At 53.4% G+C, this 19,548-nt stretch overlaps 1 protein-coding gene across 1 annotated transcript in view; it reads right to left on the reverse strand.

The window, feature by feature from the left end:
• Positions 1 to 320: 320 nt before the first annotated feature.
• LOC119965422 (tyrosine-protein kinase ITK/TSK-like) overlaps positions 321 to 19,548 on the reverse strand; it is a 79,709-nt gene continuing 60,481 nt past the window's right edge. Inside the window, 7 exon segments of the mRNA XM_038796188.1 lie at positions 321 to 1,100; positions 7,026 to 7,183; positions 9,793 to 9,911; positions 10,794 to 10,858; positions 13,872 to 14,017; positions 14,020 to 14,087; positions 15,616 to 15,787. Of these exon segments, the coding sequence (XP_038652116.1) occupies positions 1,059 to 1,100; positions 7,026 to 7,183; positions 9,793 to 9,911; positions 10,794 to 10,858; positions 13,872 to 14,017; positions 14,020 to 14,087; positions 15,616 to 15,787 (770 nt within the window). The 3' untranslated portion in view covers positions 321 to 1,058.

Here is a 19,548-nt window from a genome sequence, read left to right on the forward strand (position 1 = left end):
GATAGGGGAGAGGGTGGGTAGGTGGGTTTGAGGGATATGGGGAGGAGGTGGGTAGGTGGGTTTGAGGGACATGGGGAGGAGGTGGGTAGGTGGGTTGAGGACATGGGGAGGAGGTGGGTAGGTGGTTTGAGGGATATGGGGAGGGGGGGTTTGAGGGATATGGGGAGAGGGTGGGTAGGTGGGTTTGAGGGATATGGGGAGGAGGTGGGTAGGTGGGTTTGAGGGACATGGGGAGGAGTTGGGTAGGTGGGTTTGAGGGATATGGGGAGGAGTTGGGTAGGTGGGTTTGAGGGATATGGGGAGAAGGTGGGTAGGTGGGTTTGAGGGATATGGGGAGAGGGTGGGTAGGTGGATATGGTTGGCAGACTTGGTCTTGATAAAGGGGCAGGTCAGTTTTGTCTTATCATCAGTTCCTGATCTTAAAAACACCTCAAGCTTCCTTCTGACTGTGTGAGTGGCTGTAATTTTCTGGGAGGTGACTATGTTGTCACAGATCCTGGACCGGGTCAGATTGACCTATTCAGTGTTATGGGTCTGTGGGACAGATGCTCAACTTGATCCCTCAGCGAAGTCACCCGATTGTAAAGCCACAGACTTGCAAGGAAATTAACAAGAATTCAGGTGCATTGGGGTTCAGTGTTTGAAGTGAACATTTTTACCAGACGTTCTGTATCGGTGTCTCAGTCTTTGAATATTACAAAATGATACAGCTCCTTTGAATTCAGTCAATACTGGAGTCGGGATCCGACAGCTGAGCTCAGTACAACTCGGGTTTGGTGGGGAAACAAATGCTGATGACAGGACTGGGCTCAGCTGTGAATCCTCTACAGTCGAACAGCTAAGGCACACACCTCGACCGAGATCTCCAAGGAGTTCTGCTGCCATGAGACTTGTTCCAGCAAGCATCAGAGACGATTCCCATTAGTAACAAATAAATAATTAATTTAAAAAAGCAGCGCAGTCAAAGAGTTCTCGTGTCCACATTGGATTGTTCTGTTTGAAGGATGCACCATCCCAATGTGTGTTCACAATTCTCCAGATTCCGAAAGCTCACTTATTCATTCGGAGAGCTCAATAAACGAAGGTCTCTCTTCAGGTCTCTGTGCCGAGAAAAATAGGAAGGACTTTGTTATTTCTTAACTTTTAAGTAAAAGAAAGAATGTTGAACAATCATTAACCAGAGGAAATGATGTAATAACTGACCTGGATTAGGACAGTCATTAAACCCACACTGCCCAGCACTGGGGGGAACTGTAACTCCCGCTATCCACACTGCCCAGCACTGGGGGGGGGGTGCTGGACCCTCACCATCCACACTTCCCTGCACTGGGGGGGGGGGGCGCTGTGACCCCCACCATACAAACTGCCCAGCACTGGGGGCGCTGTGACCCCCACATCCACACTGCCCAGCACGGGGGGGGGCGCTGTGACCCCCACCAAACACACTGCCCAGCATTGGGGGGCACTGTAACCCCCACCATCCACATGGCCAGCACTGGGGGGCACTGTAACCCCCACCATCCACACTGCCCAGCACTGGGGGGGGGGCGCTGTGACCCCCACCATCCACACAGCCCAGCACTGGGGGGGGGGCGCTGTGACCCACCATAACACACTACCCAGCACTGGGGGGGCGCTGTAACTCCCGCTATCCACACTGCCCAGCACTGGGGGGCGCTGTAACCCCCGCTATCCAACTGCCCAGCACTGGGGGGACGCTGTGACCCTCACCATCCACATGCCAGCACGGGGGCGCTGTAACTCCCGCTATCACATGCCCAGCACTGGGGGCGCTGTAACTCCCGCTATCCACATGCCCAGCACGGGCACTGTAGCTCCGCTATCCACACTGCCCAGCACTGGGGGCGCTGTAGCTCCCGCTATCCACACTGCCCAGCACTGGGGGGCGCTGTAACTCCCGCTATCCACACTGCCCAGCGCTGGGGGCGCTGTAGCTCCCGCTATCCACACTGACCAGCACTTGGGGGCGCTGCGACCACTAGCACTGATCCACACATGCCCAGCATGGGGGGGGCGTGATCCCCATCCACACTGCCAGCACTGGGGGGGGGGGGGGGCGTACGCTAATCACTCCCACACTGCCCAGCACTGGGGGGGGGGGAGGGGCGCTGTGACCCCCACATCCACACAGCCCAGCACTGGGGGGGCGCTGTGACCCCCACCATACACACTACCCAGCACTGGGGGGGCGCTGTAACTCCCGCTATCCACACTGCCCAGCACTGGGGGGCGCTGTAACTCCCGCTATCCACACTGCCCAGCACTGGGGGGCGCTGTGACTCTCACCATCCACACTGCCCAGCACTGGGGGCACTGTGACTCCCACCATACACACTGCCCAGCACTGGGGGGGGGGGCGCTGTGACCCCCACCATCCACACTGCCCAGCACTGGGGGGCATGTAACCCCCACCATCCACACAGCCCAGCACTGGGGGCGCTGTAACTCCCGCTATCCACACTGCCCAGCACTGGGGGACACTGTGACCCTCACCATCCACACTGCCAGCACTGGGGGACACTGTAACTCCCGCCATCCACACTGCCCAGCACTGGGGGGGGCGCTGTAACTCCCGCTATCCACACAGCCAGCACTGGGGGGGCGCTGTGGCCCCACCATCCACATGCCCAGCACTGGGGGGGGGGGGCGCTGTAACTCCCGCTATCCACACTGCCCAGCACTGGGGGACACTGTGACCCTCACCATCCACACTGCCCAGCACTGGGGGACACTGTAACTCCCGCCATCCACACTGCCCAGCACTGGGGGGGCGCTGTAACTCCCGCTATCCACACAGCCCAGCACTGGGGGGGCGCTGTGGCCCCCACCATCCACACTGCCCAGCACTGGGGGGGGGGGGGGGGCGCTGTAACTCCCGCTATCCACACTGCCCAGCACTGGGGGGCGCTGTGGCCCTCACCACCCACACTGCCCAGCACTGGGGGCGCTGTAACTCCCGCCATCCATACTGCCCAGCACTGGGGGCGCTGTAACTCCCGCCATCCATACTGCCCAGCACTGGGGGGGCGCTGTAACCCTCACCATCCACACAGCCAGCACTGGCGGGGAGGGGGGGGGGGGGGCTGTAACCCTCACCATCCACACAGCCCAGCACTGGGGGGGGCGCTGTAACTCCCGCTATCCACACTGCCCAGCACTGGGGGGCGCTGTAACTCCCGCTATCCACACTGCCCAGCACTGGGGGCACTGTGACCCCCACCATCCACACTGCCCAGCACTGGGGGGCGCTGTGACCCACCATCCACACTGCCCAGCACTGGGGGGGGGGGGGGGGGGCGCTGTAGCTCCCGCTATCCACACTGCCCAGGATGGGGGGCGCTGTGAACCTCACCATCCACACAGCCCAGCACTGGGGGGCGCTGTAACCTCACCATCCACACAGCCCAGCACTGGGGGGCGCTGTGACCCCCACCAAACACACTGCCCAGCATTGGGGGGCACTGTAACCCCCACCATCCACACTGGCCAGCACTGGGGGGCACTGTAACCCCCACCATCCACACTGCCCAGCACTGGGGGGCGCTGTAACTCCCGCTATCCACACTGCCCAGCACTGGGGGGCGCTGTGACCCTCACCATCCACACAGCCCAGCACTGGGGGGCGCTGTAACCCTCACCATCCACACAGCCCAGCACTGGGGGGCGCTGTAACCCTCACCATCCACATTGCCCAGCACTGGGGGGGCGCTGTAACTCCCGCTATCCACACTGCCCAGCACTGGGGGTGCTGTTAACCACGCCATCCACATTGCCCACCATTGGGGGGCAGTGTGACCAACATCACCCACACACGGACCTCCACTAGGGGCACTGTGACATTCACCATCCACACTGCCCACCACTGAGGGGCGCTGTGGAACACTGGTCAGCACTAGGGCGCCACTGTGAACCACATCATGCACACACTGCCCTCACTGGGGGTGCTGTGGCCCACAGCATCCACACTGGTCAGCACTGGGGGTGCTGTGGCCCACATCTCCACAGTGCCACTCACTGGGGGTGCTGTGACCCACGCCATCCACACTGCCCTCCACTGGGGGCGCTGTGACCCACACTATCCATACTGACTTCCACTTGGGGGCACTGCGACCAACCCCATCCACACTCTCCTCCACTGGGAGTGCTGTAACCCACACTGCCTTCCACTAGGGGCGCTGTGACCAACCCCATCCACACTCCCCTCCACTGGGGGCGCTGTGACACACCATCCATACTGCCTTCCACTAGGGGCGCTGTGACCAACCCCATCCACACTCCCCTCCACTAGGGGCGCTGTGACCAACCCATCCACACTCCCCTCCACTGGGGGCGCTGTGACCCACAACATCCATACTGCCCACTCTGTGAATCACACTGCCGCCAGTAGTGGTCAGTGTTGATGGTACTGACCATAATGCCCACTCTACACGCACCCCACCTTCCCCCCCAACAAAGTGGTCGTGTTTTACCGAAGTTAGCTGATGCTGCAGAGTTAGTGAAACAGATGGGACATTTTCTCCGTGAATTGATGTGTGTTTGAAAACCTGGCTAAAAAGCTGAATTTTACTGAAACGTCATCTTACAGGAACAAACTATAATTAACTCCAGCCAAACTTCCCAATGATCACAATTCAGTGAGGGACTTCACCCGATGTTTCTCCTCCTCTTTGGAAGGTTCTAACTGCCCGCTGGGGGGTTTGTTGGCTGGTGACCTTCTATTGCTCCACCAAGACAGCTGCTATGCCTGACCTGCAAACCCACAGTGTTTTAGCAGAAGATTTAACCACAGGAAGCATCACATCAGAGAACAAAAATCCTGTCAACCAAACACCCACTTTGCAGCAAGAACCACTGGCTCAGAAACCTGACTGAGCCCAAGATGGAGAGTGCAGGAGGCAGGCTCTGCCTTCATGTGTCCACTTAGGCTGCACACCAATACCCCAGCTGCCTCATCGTGTTAATTCACAGGTTTGTAGCCTGTCAGGTGGTGGGGGAAAGGCGACAGTGGCTGACGATCAGGCACCTCGGAGGCCACTTAAATGCAGCCAGAAACTCTTCGAAGTGAAGCACAAACTGATTACACGCACAACAACAACTTGAATTTAGATAGCACTATTAATGGGGGAGGCGGTGATGGAGAGGCAATGTCAATGAGTTAGTAATCCAGGCTAATACCCTGGGGACGTGTGTTCAAATCCCACCAGGGCAGCTGAATTGCTAAATCCCCCACTATCGACATCCTGGGGGTTACCATTGATTTAAATGGACTGATACAGCCATTTTAATACTGTGGCTACAAGAGCTGGTCAGAAGCTGGGATCTGTGAGTAACTCACCTCCTGACTCCTCAAAGCCTGTCCACCATCTACAAGCCACAAGTCAGGAATGTGATGGAATATTCTCCACTTGCCCGGATGAGTGGAGCCCCATCAACACTCGAGAAGCTCGCCACCAGCCAGGACAAAGTAGTCCCGCTTGATTGGCACCCCATCCACCATTTGCAAAAATCACTCCCTCCCCCACCGATGCACAGTGGCAGCTGGGTGTACCATCTAAAAGATGCACTGCAGCAACTCAGCACGGTTCCTTCGACAGCACCTTCCAGTCCCCTGGCTTCTACCACCTTGAAGGACCTGAGGCAGCAGGAATACCTCCATCTGGAAGTCCCCCCCAAGCTATACACCATCTTGATTCAGACATATATCGGCCGTTCCTTCACTGTCGCTGGGTCAAACTGAGAAGGCTGCTCACCACCACCTCCTCAAGGGGCCATTAGGGATGAGCAATAAATTCTGGGCTATGCTGGTCATTATCTGGCAGCCTGTCCAGGAACCCTCACATCCCATGAAAAGGTTTTTAATAATGATCTTGAGATGAGCTTTTGACTACATATCCATGCCTTCATTAAAACCGGGGGCGATATTCTCCCCCACCCGGTGGGCGGAGGTCCCGGCGTACTGGAGTGGCGCCAACCACTCTGGCGTCGGGTCCCCAAAGGTGCGGAATTCTCCGCAGCTTTAGGGGCTAGGCCCGCGCCGGAGGGGTTGGCACCTCGCTTACCGGCGCAAGCGGCCTTTGGCTCCCCGCCGGCCGCCGCAAACGGCCTTTCCACACCGCAAGCCGGCGCAAATGGCTGGCCAAAAGGCCTTCGTCGGACGGGAGGCCGTGCCTGCGCCGGAGTGTCAGCTGCCGCTGACGTCAATTCCGGCGCATGCGCGGTGGAGGGGGTCTCTTCCGCCTCCGCCATGGCGGCGGCAGAAGAAAAGGTGTGCCCCCACGGCACTGGCCCGTCCGCCGAACGGTGGGCCCCGATCCCGGGCCAGGCCACCGTGGGGGCACCCCTGGGGTCCGATCGCCCCGTGGCCCCCCCCTCCCAGGACCCCGCTGCCACCAGAGGTGGTTTAAACCACGTCGGCGGGAGAGGCCTGACAGCGGCGGGACTTTGGCCTATCGCGGGCTGGAGAATCACCGCGGGGAGGGGGGGCGCTGACCGGCGCGGCGTGATTCCCGCCCCCGCTGATTCCCGGGTGGCGGAGAATTCCGGCCACGGTGGGGGCGGGATTTAATAAGGCCCCGGGGCGATTCCCCGACCCTGGGGGGGTCGGAGAATTCCGCCCCACCTATTTCCACCTTCCTTGCCCAACTCACTCAGGCCCTGCTCCAGCTCGTAAACTGCTGAAAGCATCATCCATTCCTTCGTTACTCTAGATTAAACTTTCAGCTCTTCCAGCTAGTCTCCCAAACTCTACCCTCCACCGACCTGTGGTCATCTAATACCCTCTTTCCCGTCTCTAACTCACACCAAAGTTCTTGTTCACTCACCGCCTCTGTGTTAGTTAATCTACATTATTCCCCGGTTAAACAGTGCCTTGTTTACAATTCTCATCTGTGTGTTCGAATCCCTCTGTGGCCTTACCTCTCCCCACCTCTAATCCCCTCTGGCCCTCTGAACCCACACCACCCGGGGGATTATTTACAGGTGAGTTTCTCGATTGCAACACAAACCTCCAGCCAGCAGCGGCTCATAATTGTGTAAATTAAAGGAGAAGCCAATTTTGGCTTGTGAAGCCGAAATCCAGCTGCGAGTTCTTCAACTACTTCAGAGTTCAAACGGTTTTCATACGGCATCTTTCCTTCGGAGAACACCTCCCACATCAGAACTCCTGCAGGAAAACCAAGAACACGAGCAGTGACTCCTTCAGCACTGTCCACCGCAGATACTTACTGTCCATTGCTCTATTATTAGAGTCATAGTGTCATAGAGTTATACACCACATAAGAGGCCCTTCGGCCCATCATGTCCATGTTGGCCATCAAGCACCTAACTATTCTAATCCCATTTTCCAGCTCTTGGTCCATAGCCTTGTACGCGATGGCATTTCAAGTGTTCATCTAAAGGCTTCTTAAATGTTGTGAGGGTTCCTGCCTCTACCACCCTTTCAGACAGTGAGTTCCAGATTCCCACCATCATCTCGGTGAAAAAGCATTTCTCAAATCCCCTCCAAATCTCCTGCTCCTTACCTTAAATCAATGCCCCCTGGTTATTGTCCCCTCTACTCAATGGAAAAGTTCCTCCCTATCTGCCATTTCTGTACACTTGCTATTCATTGTTGATACTGTTTATTACTTATCTTTTATCTCCTCATAGCTGACTTCCATGTCCCTCTGACCTCCTGTAGGCCTACAGCCCTGCACGCTGCTCCAATTCTGGCATCTCACACCATCCCACTGTTGGAGGATTAGCTCAGTTGGCTGGGAGCCTGGTTATTGATGCAGAGCGAGGTCAACAAGTGCGGGTTCAATTCCCGCGCCAGCTGAGGTTATTCATGAAGGCCCCGCCTTCTGAACCTTGCCCCTCTCCTCAGGTGTGGTGACCCTCAGGTTAAATAACCACTGGCCAGTCCTCAAAGGGCAGAGCAGGGGACTGAGGGAACTTGCATTTCACAAACAGATTGGATCTCTCTGCTCCTTTACACTCACACTCCTTGCCTTCCTCTGTTTCTATTTAATTCCAAAACTCAAACACAGTGAGAAACGGGATTTGGCTGATTAATACGACACCCAATCACACCCCACACCACACACACACCCCCCCCCTCCCAGAGCCCTAACGTGGACTCGACCACCCATTTAATCTGGACAGGACAATGCGCAAAGGGACTCATTTTGCTGGCTTTCGTGTCCCACCGCGGGAAAGGAAATTGTAACGAGGCAGCAGTTTCACGGATGGCGAAGCCAGTGGCACAACCTCTGTTAAGGGTCCAGGGACCCCCCCCCCCCCAGCACCACACAGTAGGTACCCTGCTCCTGTGGCAGAGACGAGGGGTAAACCTCACCCACATATCTGGGGGTGAAGCTGATGTGCTGACGCCCACGTCGCAGCAAGCATTAACAACAGGACCAGAATGACGTGAGAGCGAGTCGAGAGCTTTACTGGCAACCAGGGCTGTCTTTGGGTCACAAGATGCAGAGTTTGACTACCACCCCAGACATTGGCAGTAAACCACGAGAGAAAATCTGGCACCAAATTAGGGTTGACATTCAACGGGACGCTCACTTCTGGTGGCTGTGGCACGGTAGCACAGTGGGCAGCACTGTTGCTTCACAGCGCCAGGGTCCCAGGTTCGATTCCCCACTGGGTCACTGTCTGTGCGGAGTCTGCACGTTCTCCCCGTGTCTGCGTGGGTTTCCTCCGGGTGCTCCGGTTTTCTCCCACAAGTCCCGAACGACGTGCTTGTGAGGTAATTTAGACATTCTGAATTCTCCCTCTGTGTACCCGAACAGGCGCCGGGGTGTGGCGACTAGGGGCTTTGCACAGTAACTTCATTGCTGTGTTAATGTGACAATAATTAAAGATTAAACATTCAAGACACCCTCTCCCACCTCCAGCTATTGCCCCTGGTGATGGAACATAAACTGACAAAATTCATGCCACGCTATTCTGCGTTTCCTTTGTCCACTCTTAATGATTGACATTCCCCCATACCAAAGAGAGAAAGTTCCCTGGATCCAAATTCTCGATTACATTTAAACCCTTACAGACCTTCCCTGACTGGGGGGCAATCTTGACTTCGGATAAGAATAGAAAATAATGTGAAATCTCTCTCTGCCCTGGCCCCGTTAAATCTTCAGAGGAATGGGGCATGCAGTCAATGTAAATTAAAACGGATAAAGGTGTAAAATGTAAAAAGGATCAAACTCATTACCACCCTGTTTTACACCATCGCTCAAATCTCGGCCCCACCTGCCCTCTTCCCCCAAAGGGCCATCTTCCCTCATCACCCCTTGTGCTAAGTGGATGAATCAGTCTCATGCTGCTGTCCTCTGGATCTTTCCTGTGTGATGAGAGAGGCCTTCCCATCTGCTTTGCCACCCTCTGTGTTTTTGGAGACATGGATCACACCCCCCCCCCCCCCCCCCCTCCCCTCCCCCGCACTTAGTCTTCCGCAGGGAACAAACTCATCCGAATCCTTGGATGCCTCCATATGATTTGGACAACACTCCAGGAAATGCTACAAGACAAAAGGGGCGCTATTCAGCACATCGCTCCAGTGCCGGCCCTTTGAATTGCCATCAATTCAGTCCCAACCTCCCCCTTCCTTGTCCTTCACAGTCTGGCAGAACATTCCCTTCCAGTATTCATCCAATTCCCCATTTAAAAGTTCCAGGTGACCTGCTCCATCACCCTCGCAGGCAGCCAATCCCAGATCACGAGGATCCTGCTAGGCAGAATTTTGCTCACGCCGCCAAGCACACGAGACGGTTCCCTCACCAAATGACCAGGCATCGGACTTGCTGCTGAACTTGGAATATCGGAAAACTTCGGGAGCCGACCACTTGACTGGGAACTTTGAGCCCGAGGAGCTGGTGTACTGATCATCAAGGACAAATCTGCCGTCACCGGAGAGGGAAGAGAAAGAAAAGCAAGACGTCAGTCTCCATCAGCGGGTCGGGGCGGGCCAATGTGCTGCGCACCACGCGTTTAACAGTCAGGATATTTCTAATGCCCCTCATCATAATTTACTGAAAACCAGAGCTAAACAGCGGGGGGGAAGATCACTGAAAGATGGGAGTAGGTACCGGCCTACCCCGAACAGGCGCCGGAATGTGGCGACTAGGGGCCACAGTAAGTTCATTTGAAGCCTACTTGTGACAATAAGCGATTTCTTCTTCGAGGTTGGCTGATTAAATGCAGGGGGAGTTGGTTGCAAAGTGCTGATGTGGACCAGTAATCCAGAAGCCCAGACCAATGCTCGGGAGACATGGGTTTCAAATCCCACCACGGCAGCCGGTAGAATTTAAACTCGGTCGATAAATGTGGAATTGAGAGCAAGCCTCAGTGAAATGAAATGAAATGAAAATCGCTTATTGTCACGAGTAGGATTCAATGAAGTTACTGTGAAAAGCCCCTAGTCGCCACATTCCGGCACCTGTCCGGGGAGGCTGGTACGGGAATCGAACCGTGCTGCTGGCCTGCTTGGTCTGCTTTAAAAGCCAACGATTTAGCCGAGTGAGCTAAACCAGCCCCTGATGGTGTGCATGAAACATCGGGTTTACTCATATCCTTCAGAGAAGGAAATTGCCCATCCTCACCTGGTGGACATGTGCCTCCAGACCCACGGCAATGTGGTCGATTCCGAGCTGATCTCTAAAGTGCTCAGTTCGAGGGCAATTAGGGGCGAGTATTGAACGCTGGCCGTGCCAGTGACACCCACACCCCGTGAAAGAAAGATAAAATTACTAATCAAGCGACATGGCAGAGGATGTCATTACCTTGTCATTCCAAAATCAGATACTTTAACTGACAGCGAGTCCCCCATCAAACAGTTTCTTGCTGCCTGCAAGAAAATTGCAAACTTTGAGATGTTGGCTGTGATCCCATGAGAACAGCAATGGAGAGAATCAGGAGCAACAAGGTATAGCTTCACGGTTTCACTCCCCCTCCCACATTGCAAACCCATAAGGCCATAAGACATAGGAGCAGAATTGGGCCCATTGAGTCTGCTCCACCATTCGATCATTGCTGATATGTTTCTCATCCCCATTCTCCTGCCTTCTCCCCATAACCCCTGACCTCTTATTAATCAAGAACATATCTATCTCTGCATTAAAGACACTCGGTGTCCTGCACAGCCTTCTGCGGCAAAGAGTTGCACAGATTCACCCCCCCTCTGGCTGGACAAGTTCCTCCTCATCTCAATTTCAAATGATTGTCTCTTCGGTCTGAGGCTGTTCCCTCGGGTGCTAGTCTCTCCTACGAGTGGAAATATCTTCTCACTGTCCACTCTATCCAGGCCGCTCAGTATCCTGTAAGTTTCAATAAGATCCCCCCTCATCCTTCTGAACTCCAACGACTACTAGACACAGTTATCAACCGCTCCTCAGATGACAAGTTCTTCATTCCAGGGATCATTCTTGTGAACCTCCTCTGGACCCTTTCCAAGGCCAGCACATCCTTCCTTAGATACAGGGCCCAAAACTGCTCACATACTCCAATGGAGTCTGACCAGAGCCTTATACAGCCACAGAAGTACATCCCGGTTCTTGCATTCTCGACATGAATGCTAACATTGCATTTGCTTTCCTAACTGCCAACTGAACCTGCCCTTTAACCTTAAGAGAATCTTGAACTAGGACCTCTCAAGTCCCTTTGTGCTTCTGATTTCCTAAACTTGTTCCCATTTAGAATATAGACTATGGCCGGGATTCTCCGGTCGCCGATGCCGAAATCGGGTTCAACAATCGACGGAGAATCCCCGTTCACGACCGAATGGGGGCGGTGCCACTTTTGCGATGCACCGCCCCTCCAAAGAGGCGTACTCTCCGAGTATCGACGGCCTCAGGACATTGCCTGCGATTCTCCGCCCTTGACCGGCCGGGTTCCCGACGGTGTCAGTCGCTTGTGGTCTCACACGTTGGGAACTCAGTCCAGCACCGCACAGTCGGGGGAGGGCAACCCGCTGGCAAGGGGGACTTTGCCAGGGGATCGGGGCACTGTTGGGGTGGGGTCCGGCACGCGAGAGCCGACCAAAGGGGTGGGGGGAGGGGGCACTATTTCGCAGGCCGGGTCCGTGAGCGGTCGGCGCCATGTTGCATGCGCGGCCACGGACCCAGCAATACTCCGGGCCGTAACGGCAGCTAGAGCCGGGTGGTAAAACGGCACCGTTCCCACCCCGGCGTGGGGACATTGCCTCAAAATTGGAGAATCCAGCCCAATGTCTCCATTCTTCCTGCTAAAGTATATAACCTCACACTTTCATTTCAGGTACAGGCTGATCACTAACTGATGTTTATAGGTGCTTTAGTGCAGAGGGATCTGGGGGTCCTTGTGCATGAATCACAGAAAACTAGTGTGCAGGTACAGCAGGTAATAAGGAAGGCAAATGGAATTCTGGGCTTTATAGCGAAAGGAATAGAATCTAAAAATAGGGAAGTGTTGCTGCAGCTGTACAAGGCATTGTGGGACCTCACCTGAAGCACTGTGTACATTTTTGGTCTCCTTATTTGAGGAGGGATTAGAGGCTGTTCAGAAGTGGTTCACCAGATCGATTCCAGAGTTGAGGGATTTGTATTATGAAGAGAGGTTGCGCTGTTTCGGCCTTTACTCTCTTGAGTTTAGAAGAATGAGGGGAGATCTAATTAAGTGATATAAGATGGGGAAAGGTATTGATAAAGTAGACACAGCGTAGATGTTGCCACTTGAGGGGCAATCCAGAAAGAGAGGTCACAGCTTTAGGACAAGCGGGTCGCAGATTTAAAACAGAGAGGAGGAGAAATTACTTATTTCAAAGGGTCGGGATTCTGTGGAATTCGGAGTGCACTGGAACAATGCACCATTCTCCCCATGGAAGCCCAGAGTGTAACTACCAGCAGGATATTGGACTCTGAGCGGCATTGATCGGGAGCAGGAACCCAGGATCAATGTTGCCCCTCCCTAACCTGGGGAGGCAGTACCATCTCTGGGTATCTAATCCATTGCATGCCAGGCAAACCAGGCCAATTCAGGCCAAGCTAAGGGTGAAACCCGGGATTATCCCACTGACGTGGCCATGGTATTGCTGCAATTGCAGAGGCTTGGTGAGACCACGCACAGTTTTGGTCTCCTTATCTAAGGAAGAATGTACCGGTCGTGGGTGGATTGCAACAAAGGCTCACCACACTGGGATGGCGGGATTGGCTTATGAGGAGAGTTCGAGGAAACCGGGCCCATGTTCTCTGGAGTTTTGAATAATGAGGGGTGATCTCATGGACACTTACAAACTCCTTCCAGGGCGTGACTGGGTAGATGTGGAGAGGATGTTTCCCCTAGTTAGTGAGTCTAGAACCAGGGGACACGAGTTTCAGAATAAGGGGCTGGCCATTTAAGAAACAAAATGAAATGAATGAAAATCGCTCATTGCCACGAGTAGGCTTCAATGAAGTTACTGTGAAAAGCCCCTAGTCACCACATTCCGGCGCCTGTCCGGGGAGGCTGGTACGGGAATCGAACGTGCTGCTGGCCTGCTTGGTCTGCTTTAAAGCCAGCGATTTAGCCCAGTGAGCTAAACCAGCGGAATTTTTTTCACTCAGAGGGTGCGGAATCATTGGAATTCTCTATCCCAGAGGCTGCGAAGGCTCAATCATTGAGCATGTTCCATACAGAAATCGATAGGTGACAGGGGATATGGGGAAAGTGGTGTTGAGGTAGATGATCAGCCATGATCTATTTGGATTAGGGAGCAGGCTCGACGGGCCGAATGGCCTAATCCTGCTCCTATTTCCCATGATCCCCCAGCACAACTCATTAGCAGAATGCCGGTTTTCCTTAAAACCACAATTGCACTTCGATTTAAGAAAGACAAAAATCTTTACCAAGTCCCGATGGATGAACTTGTTCCTCTCCAGATACTCCATCCCCTCACTCACATCCTGGCACATGCCCAGCAGGGTTTCCTTGTTGAAGGCCCCACGATTCATCCTGAGGTACTCTGACAGACTTCCGTGCTTCATATACTCAAGACCAGGTAGATAGGGCCGTCCTGTGTGCAGACACCATACAACTGCACAAGCTTCTCATGAGAGAGCTTCCTAGTGACAGAGAAAGAAAAGACTTGCCTTTACATTGTGGGCGAGATTCTCAGATATTGAGGCCAAGTGTTCGCGCCGTCGTGAACGCCGTCACGTTTCTCGAAGGCGCGAACAGGGCCCGGGCACAACTTATTCTGGCCCCCACAGGGGGCCAGCACGGTGCTGGAGTGGTTCACGCTGCTCCAGCCTCCTTATGCGGCACCAAATGGGCGCTGCGCCTACCCACGCATGCGCAGTTGGGGCAGCTCAATCCTGCACATGCGCAGTTGGGCTGCGTCACCCTGCGCATGCGCGGGGAACTTCTTACGCGTGCCGGCACCGGCCCAACATGGGGTCGTTGTTCAGGGGCCGGCCGCGACAGGAAGTAGGCCCGGGAGGGGGGGGGGGGGGAAAGAGGCCAGCCCGCCGATCAGTGGGCACCGATCGTGCGCAAAATCCCATCGGAGGCTCCCCCCCCCCCCCACAGGCTGCCCCCCCCCCCCCCCCCCCCCCCCCAGCGTTCCCGCAGAGTTCCCGCCGGCAGCGATCAGCGATGAACGGCGCCGGCAGGGCTGTCATTTTGTTTGCCGGCCGCTCAGCCCATCCGGGCCGCAGAATCGCTGCTTCTCCGAGCGGCCCGGCGCGATTCTCGCGGCGCTGGTTTCGGGGGGTGTGGGAGAACCGTGTGCGGGGGGCCGGGCGGCGTGGCGTGACACGCGCGGCGCCCCGGCGATTCTCCCACCCGGCATGGGGGGGGGGTAGAATACCGCCCACAGCCTGTCATCATGTCCCAAAGCCCTTCACAGCCAATGAAGTAGTTTTGGAAGTGTGGTTACTGTTGTAAATGTCGGGGAACATGGCATCCTTTAGCTCACAGCAATATCTCATAAACAGCAATGGGATAAATGACCAGATAAATCTGTTACTTTGGTGATATTGGCCGAGGGATAAATGAAGAGTTTGGGCAGTGAGGAGAATCGCTCCCAACAACTAGGCAACTAGGGAAGGGCAACAAATGCTGGCCTAACCAGCAACGCCCACATCCTGTAAGTAAATTCTAAAAAACGCTTTGAACAGTTTTGTAAAATTAATTTTTACGGGATGTGGGCGTCGCTGGCTAGCCCAGCATTTGTTGCCCATCCCTAATTGCCCTTGAGAAGGTGGTGGTGAGCCGCCTTCCTGAACCGCTGCAGTCCATGTGGTGTAGGTACACCCACAGTGCTGTTAGGGAGGGAGTTCCAGGATTTTGCCCCAGCGACAGTGAAGGAGCGGCCAAACTGCTGCCAAAGAGCCCAAGAGGGTCTGCCGGTTATTTAGTCTCCCAGCAATAGGTATTAAAATGCAGACGGAGTCCCGATTTGTGCAGCTGATGGGGGGGGGGGGGGGGGGGGGGGGGTCTGTTGTAATCAATCCCATTGCAAGATCTGACAACTTGTCCAGTGTTAATGGCACATTCGGCCCCCTCTCTTTTTCTTTCAGCTCATGCTTTGTGGATCCTCTCTGTGAGCGCAGGAGATTAATCCACCCTCTCAGCAGTTAATCAACTTACATCATGATTTGAGCCTCCTCGATGAAGTCTTCCTCAGACATGGCTCCTTCACGTATCATTTTGATGGCCACTTGGTACTTGTTTTTCCAGTAACCCATGTGCACGATGCCAAACTGACCACAGCCGACCTCTTCAATAAAGGTCAGTGAGGTGGCTGCGATCTCCCACGTCCCTGTTTCACACCAGAGAAAGTATCAACGTCAGATCAAGCTATCTTCTATATTTCTTTCCATTTTTCACTAAAATGCCTTTGCAGTTATATCGATAACATTGCCTACCTCAGCTCAGCTGAAGCCTTCAACCATGTTTTTGTCTAGGCTTGACTATTCCAATTGACAGCTAGTCGTAAACTTCAGTACTTCAACACTGCAGCCCAAGGTCTAACTCCCATCAAGTCCTGTTTGACCATCGTCCTGTGCCTGCTGATCAGTTCCTGCCCCCGCAGCATCTTAACTTTAAATTTCATGTCTTTCTTTTTAAATTCCTCCATAGCTTCCAAAGCTTCCCTACGTCTGCATCCTCATCCAACCCGAGGACCCTAGGGGTCTCTGCATTTATCAACTATGACCTCCTGAATGTTGGGAGGGTGTTGGTTACAGAATGGCATGTCTGAAAGAAGCTTTTAGTCTTCTATAGGTCTACACTATTAACTACTGGGACTATTAGGGTGGCACGGTGGCGCAGATTGTTAGCACTGCTGCCTCACAGCGCCACTGACCCTGGTTCGATTCTGGCCTTGGGCGACTGTCTGTGGAGTTTACACGTTTTCCCCGTGTCTGCGTGGGTTTCCTTCGGGTGTTCCGATTTCCTCCCACAGTCCAAAGAAGTGTTGGTTCAGTGGATCGGCCATGATCAATGGGCGGGGGTATGGGGATAGGGCGGAGAGTGGGCCAAGGTAGGGCGTTCTTTCAGAGGGTCAGTGCAGACTCGATGGGCCGGATGGCCTCCTTCTGCATTGTTGGGATTCTATTGATTCGATTTACACATGTGGAGTTAAAGGTATAAGCTGGGTGCTGTCTCCATGCTGAGATCCGCACACACCTCTCTGCTCAACACCACTCTGAACCTTGGTGCGAGTCATGTGCCTTCTTACATCACTGTGTGGGCAGTACTGTGCTCGGTCCCACAGTAACCCTCTATGTGCCAGACCCTTACACTACACCTTCCTCCAAGGCTTAGTCAAATGCATTTAGAATTACATTTGTTTACGTCAGATCTTAAATTGTTAGCATTCCAATACATTGTTGTTGTTCCATTAATACTATTCCTGTATTATCCTCAGCCTAACTCCCCGCTTCAGGTCCTTGAATTTAAAGGTTCGGGCAGGCTGGGGACATTAGAACGCATCCATGTCTAGTTTGCAGTTTTGTCGGGGCAGTGGTAGGCTTTGGCGTTACTGGTTCTTCCTGCTGGTCGGGGGCTTGAGCTGACTGGATTCGCTTTCATTCTTTTCTGCTAATCCTCAGTGTTGAACCGCACTTCCCCTCTGGCTGCGACGATTGGTGGTTGCTGCAACTTTAACTCACTTCTTGCGAGGTAGACGCACATTGTGTTGGTCTCCTTCTCACTTCAATCACTTATTCTGCCATTGTGTGGACCATCTCGATGTCTCTGCGGCTGAGGGAGAACAGTGACACACTCACCTCTGCTCTTCATCGTCAGCCACGGACGGCTGCTACCAGCTTCCAGCATCTCTCATATCTTGCCGGTTGGGAGTTGCAGCTTGAGCACACACAGTGGCTGCAGTGTTGGCCTGCTGTACCATTGTCCAGGCTGCAGGTCGAGGTTTCTCAGACTGCTGATCACTCTCTTTCACTGGAGCCATTGTACGAGTATGATTGCGCACCTAAGATACTCCGTGTTACTGGTCATGGGATCTGTGGGTTCGTCCATGGCCGAGGAGCCCGATCCTCGAGCCCCGTCTTCGACCCCACACTTGGCAGGTGTATCTGGGAGGTGGGTTCGGTCCTTGGACTCTCGATCAATAGTGTTCCTTTTCCGAACCTCCTCTCGCTGGCGGGTGTCCTCGAAGAATTGTGGTTGGCGGTTCTGACCATTGAGCGTTTTCCGGGACCTGTGACGAGAACGGACAGACCTGCTCCACAAAGCGAGAGATCAGTTCGGAGCTGAATTTCCAGTCAGGATATGCTGTTTTTTATTTGAGCATTCAGGAATATGAGGTTCTGTTTGGTTTCAGGAATATGAGGTTCTGTTTGGTTGTATTGACATCCCTGCCATCTTGAGGAGATCCGAGGTTATACAGGCATCTCTGCTCATGAGAGAAAAGCTGGTTCCAGGATCATACCAATGATGGAAGTTGGATTCCGCTGGGCCTGTAAAGTGATGGGTATATTGTATATCACCTAAAGATTGTCCTGTGCTGCTCAAATGGTTCTGACTGTCTGACCATCTGGACTGTCTTTTGCAGGGTTAGATCTGCTTGTAGGAGGTCAGAGATTGCGTTAACTGTTACTCCTACCACTATTCTGTCACTGATGATTTCAGACTTCTCTCCATATTCATAACCTTCTCTCATCCTATATAGATCATTGATGGATGAATCGACTGGGTTTCATTGAGCCGAGCTCTTTAGAGTATTTTATTATTGCTTAGATTGAAATAAATGTCGAATGATTTTAGTATCCCTTTGAATTTGGGGGATGATTCATTAATTCCCTGTCTTACAATGATGCTGTCTGTAGTCGGGTCTATCGAATGAAGCAGCGTGTTTACCTACTCCTCTTCCGAATTTTTATTGAAACCTGAAACGTTGCCGTATCTTTAAGAATGTTTTCCACCAAAGCCCCCAATTTGGAGATTGCCCTGGCCCTTGGATTAGTCTGAATTGATTTGGGAGTGTGGAATTGTGATCCACGGTTATTTAATATTTTTTGCAGCTACAGTTTTAAATGCTGCTGCACTTTTCTGAAACGTTAGAGTACCCAATTATTTTTTCCAATTAAAGGACAATTTAGCGTGGCCAATCCACCTACCCTGCACATCTTTGGGTTGTGGGGTGGGACCCACGCAGACACGGGGAGAATGTCAGTGACCTGGGGCCAGGGTCGAACCCGGGTCCTCGGCACCGTGAGGCAGCAGTGCTAACCACTGCGCCGCAGTGTCGCCCCCCCCCCGCTGTCGCCCTTTTAAGAATGTCGGTGCAGTGATAATTTCTCTCTCTCTGCACTCCTTCCCACCGTTGTCAGATTTCTGCTGATGGTGGACTTTCTTTTCAAACTTGTTATCTGCTCATAACCTTCAAAACCAATAGTTTTGGCCAATAATTTGCTCCCCTGAGCTTTTGAATTCAATATGAAGGCAATTCTCTTGCTCAGCCTTCAGTCTTTTAATAACTCTCTCTGGAACTTTGTCTGGACTTTCAGATGCCGCCATCGCTCATTCAGAAACAAAAAGAGATTTCTCACTCTTGCCAGATTTGGTGGGCTCCACATAATGACGAAGACATTTTTCTTGAAGCAAAGGTTAACAATGGCTGCCTGGATCAGATGCCTGAAGACCTCTTTCATTCGATTGTTTGCTTTGTAAACGGTTGAGTCAGTCAAATTGGAGGTCTTGCTTATTTTTGTGACGTTCCCAAAATATGTAACTTTTCTTCTTTTTTTCTTTCGGACGGACTAGGACGGCACATATTCAGGCTCTGACTCGGGGATTGGGTTTTAGCGACGAGTTTCTTCCAAGCCTACTGACACTGAAGTACTTAAAGGAGTTCTCTGGACTTGCTGCAACCTGGAACTTTAAAAGATTTAGCCCCCCCTTGCAAGTTCTGTCAACTCTTCACTCGGAAACTGGACTATCAAAGGAGATTCAGTGGAGGCCTCTGCTGCAGTGAGGAATTTTAAATCTCTGCCTTCAGCTTCCAGGCCTTTTCTCTGGAGCTTTTTCTGGCTAATTCTACTCTGTGCCTCTGCTTCG

This window comes from Scyliorhinus canicula, chromosome 4, assembly GCF_902713615.1.
Source record: "Scyliorhinus canicula chromosome 4, sScyCan1.1, whole genome shotgun sequence".
In the NCBI taxonomy this organism is placed as follows: domain Eukaryota; kingdom Metazoa; phylum Chordata; class Chondrichthyes; order Carcharhiniformes; family Scyliorhinidae; genus Scyliorhinus; species Scyliorhinus canicula.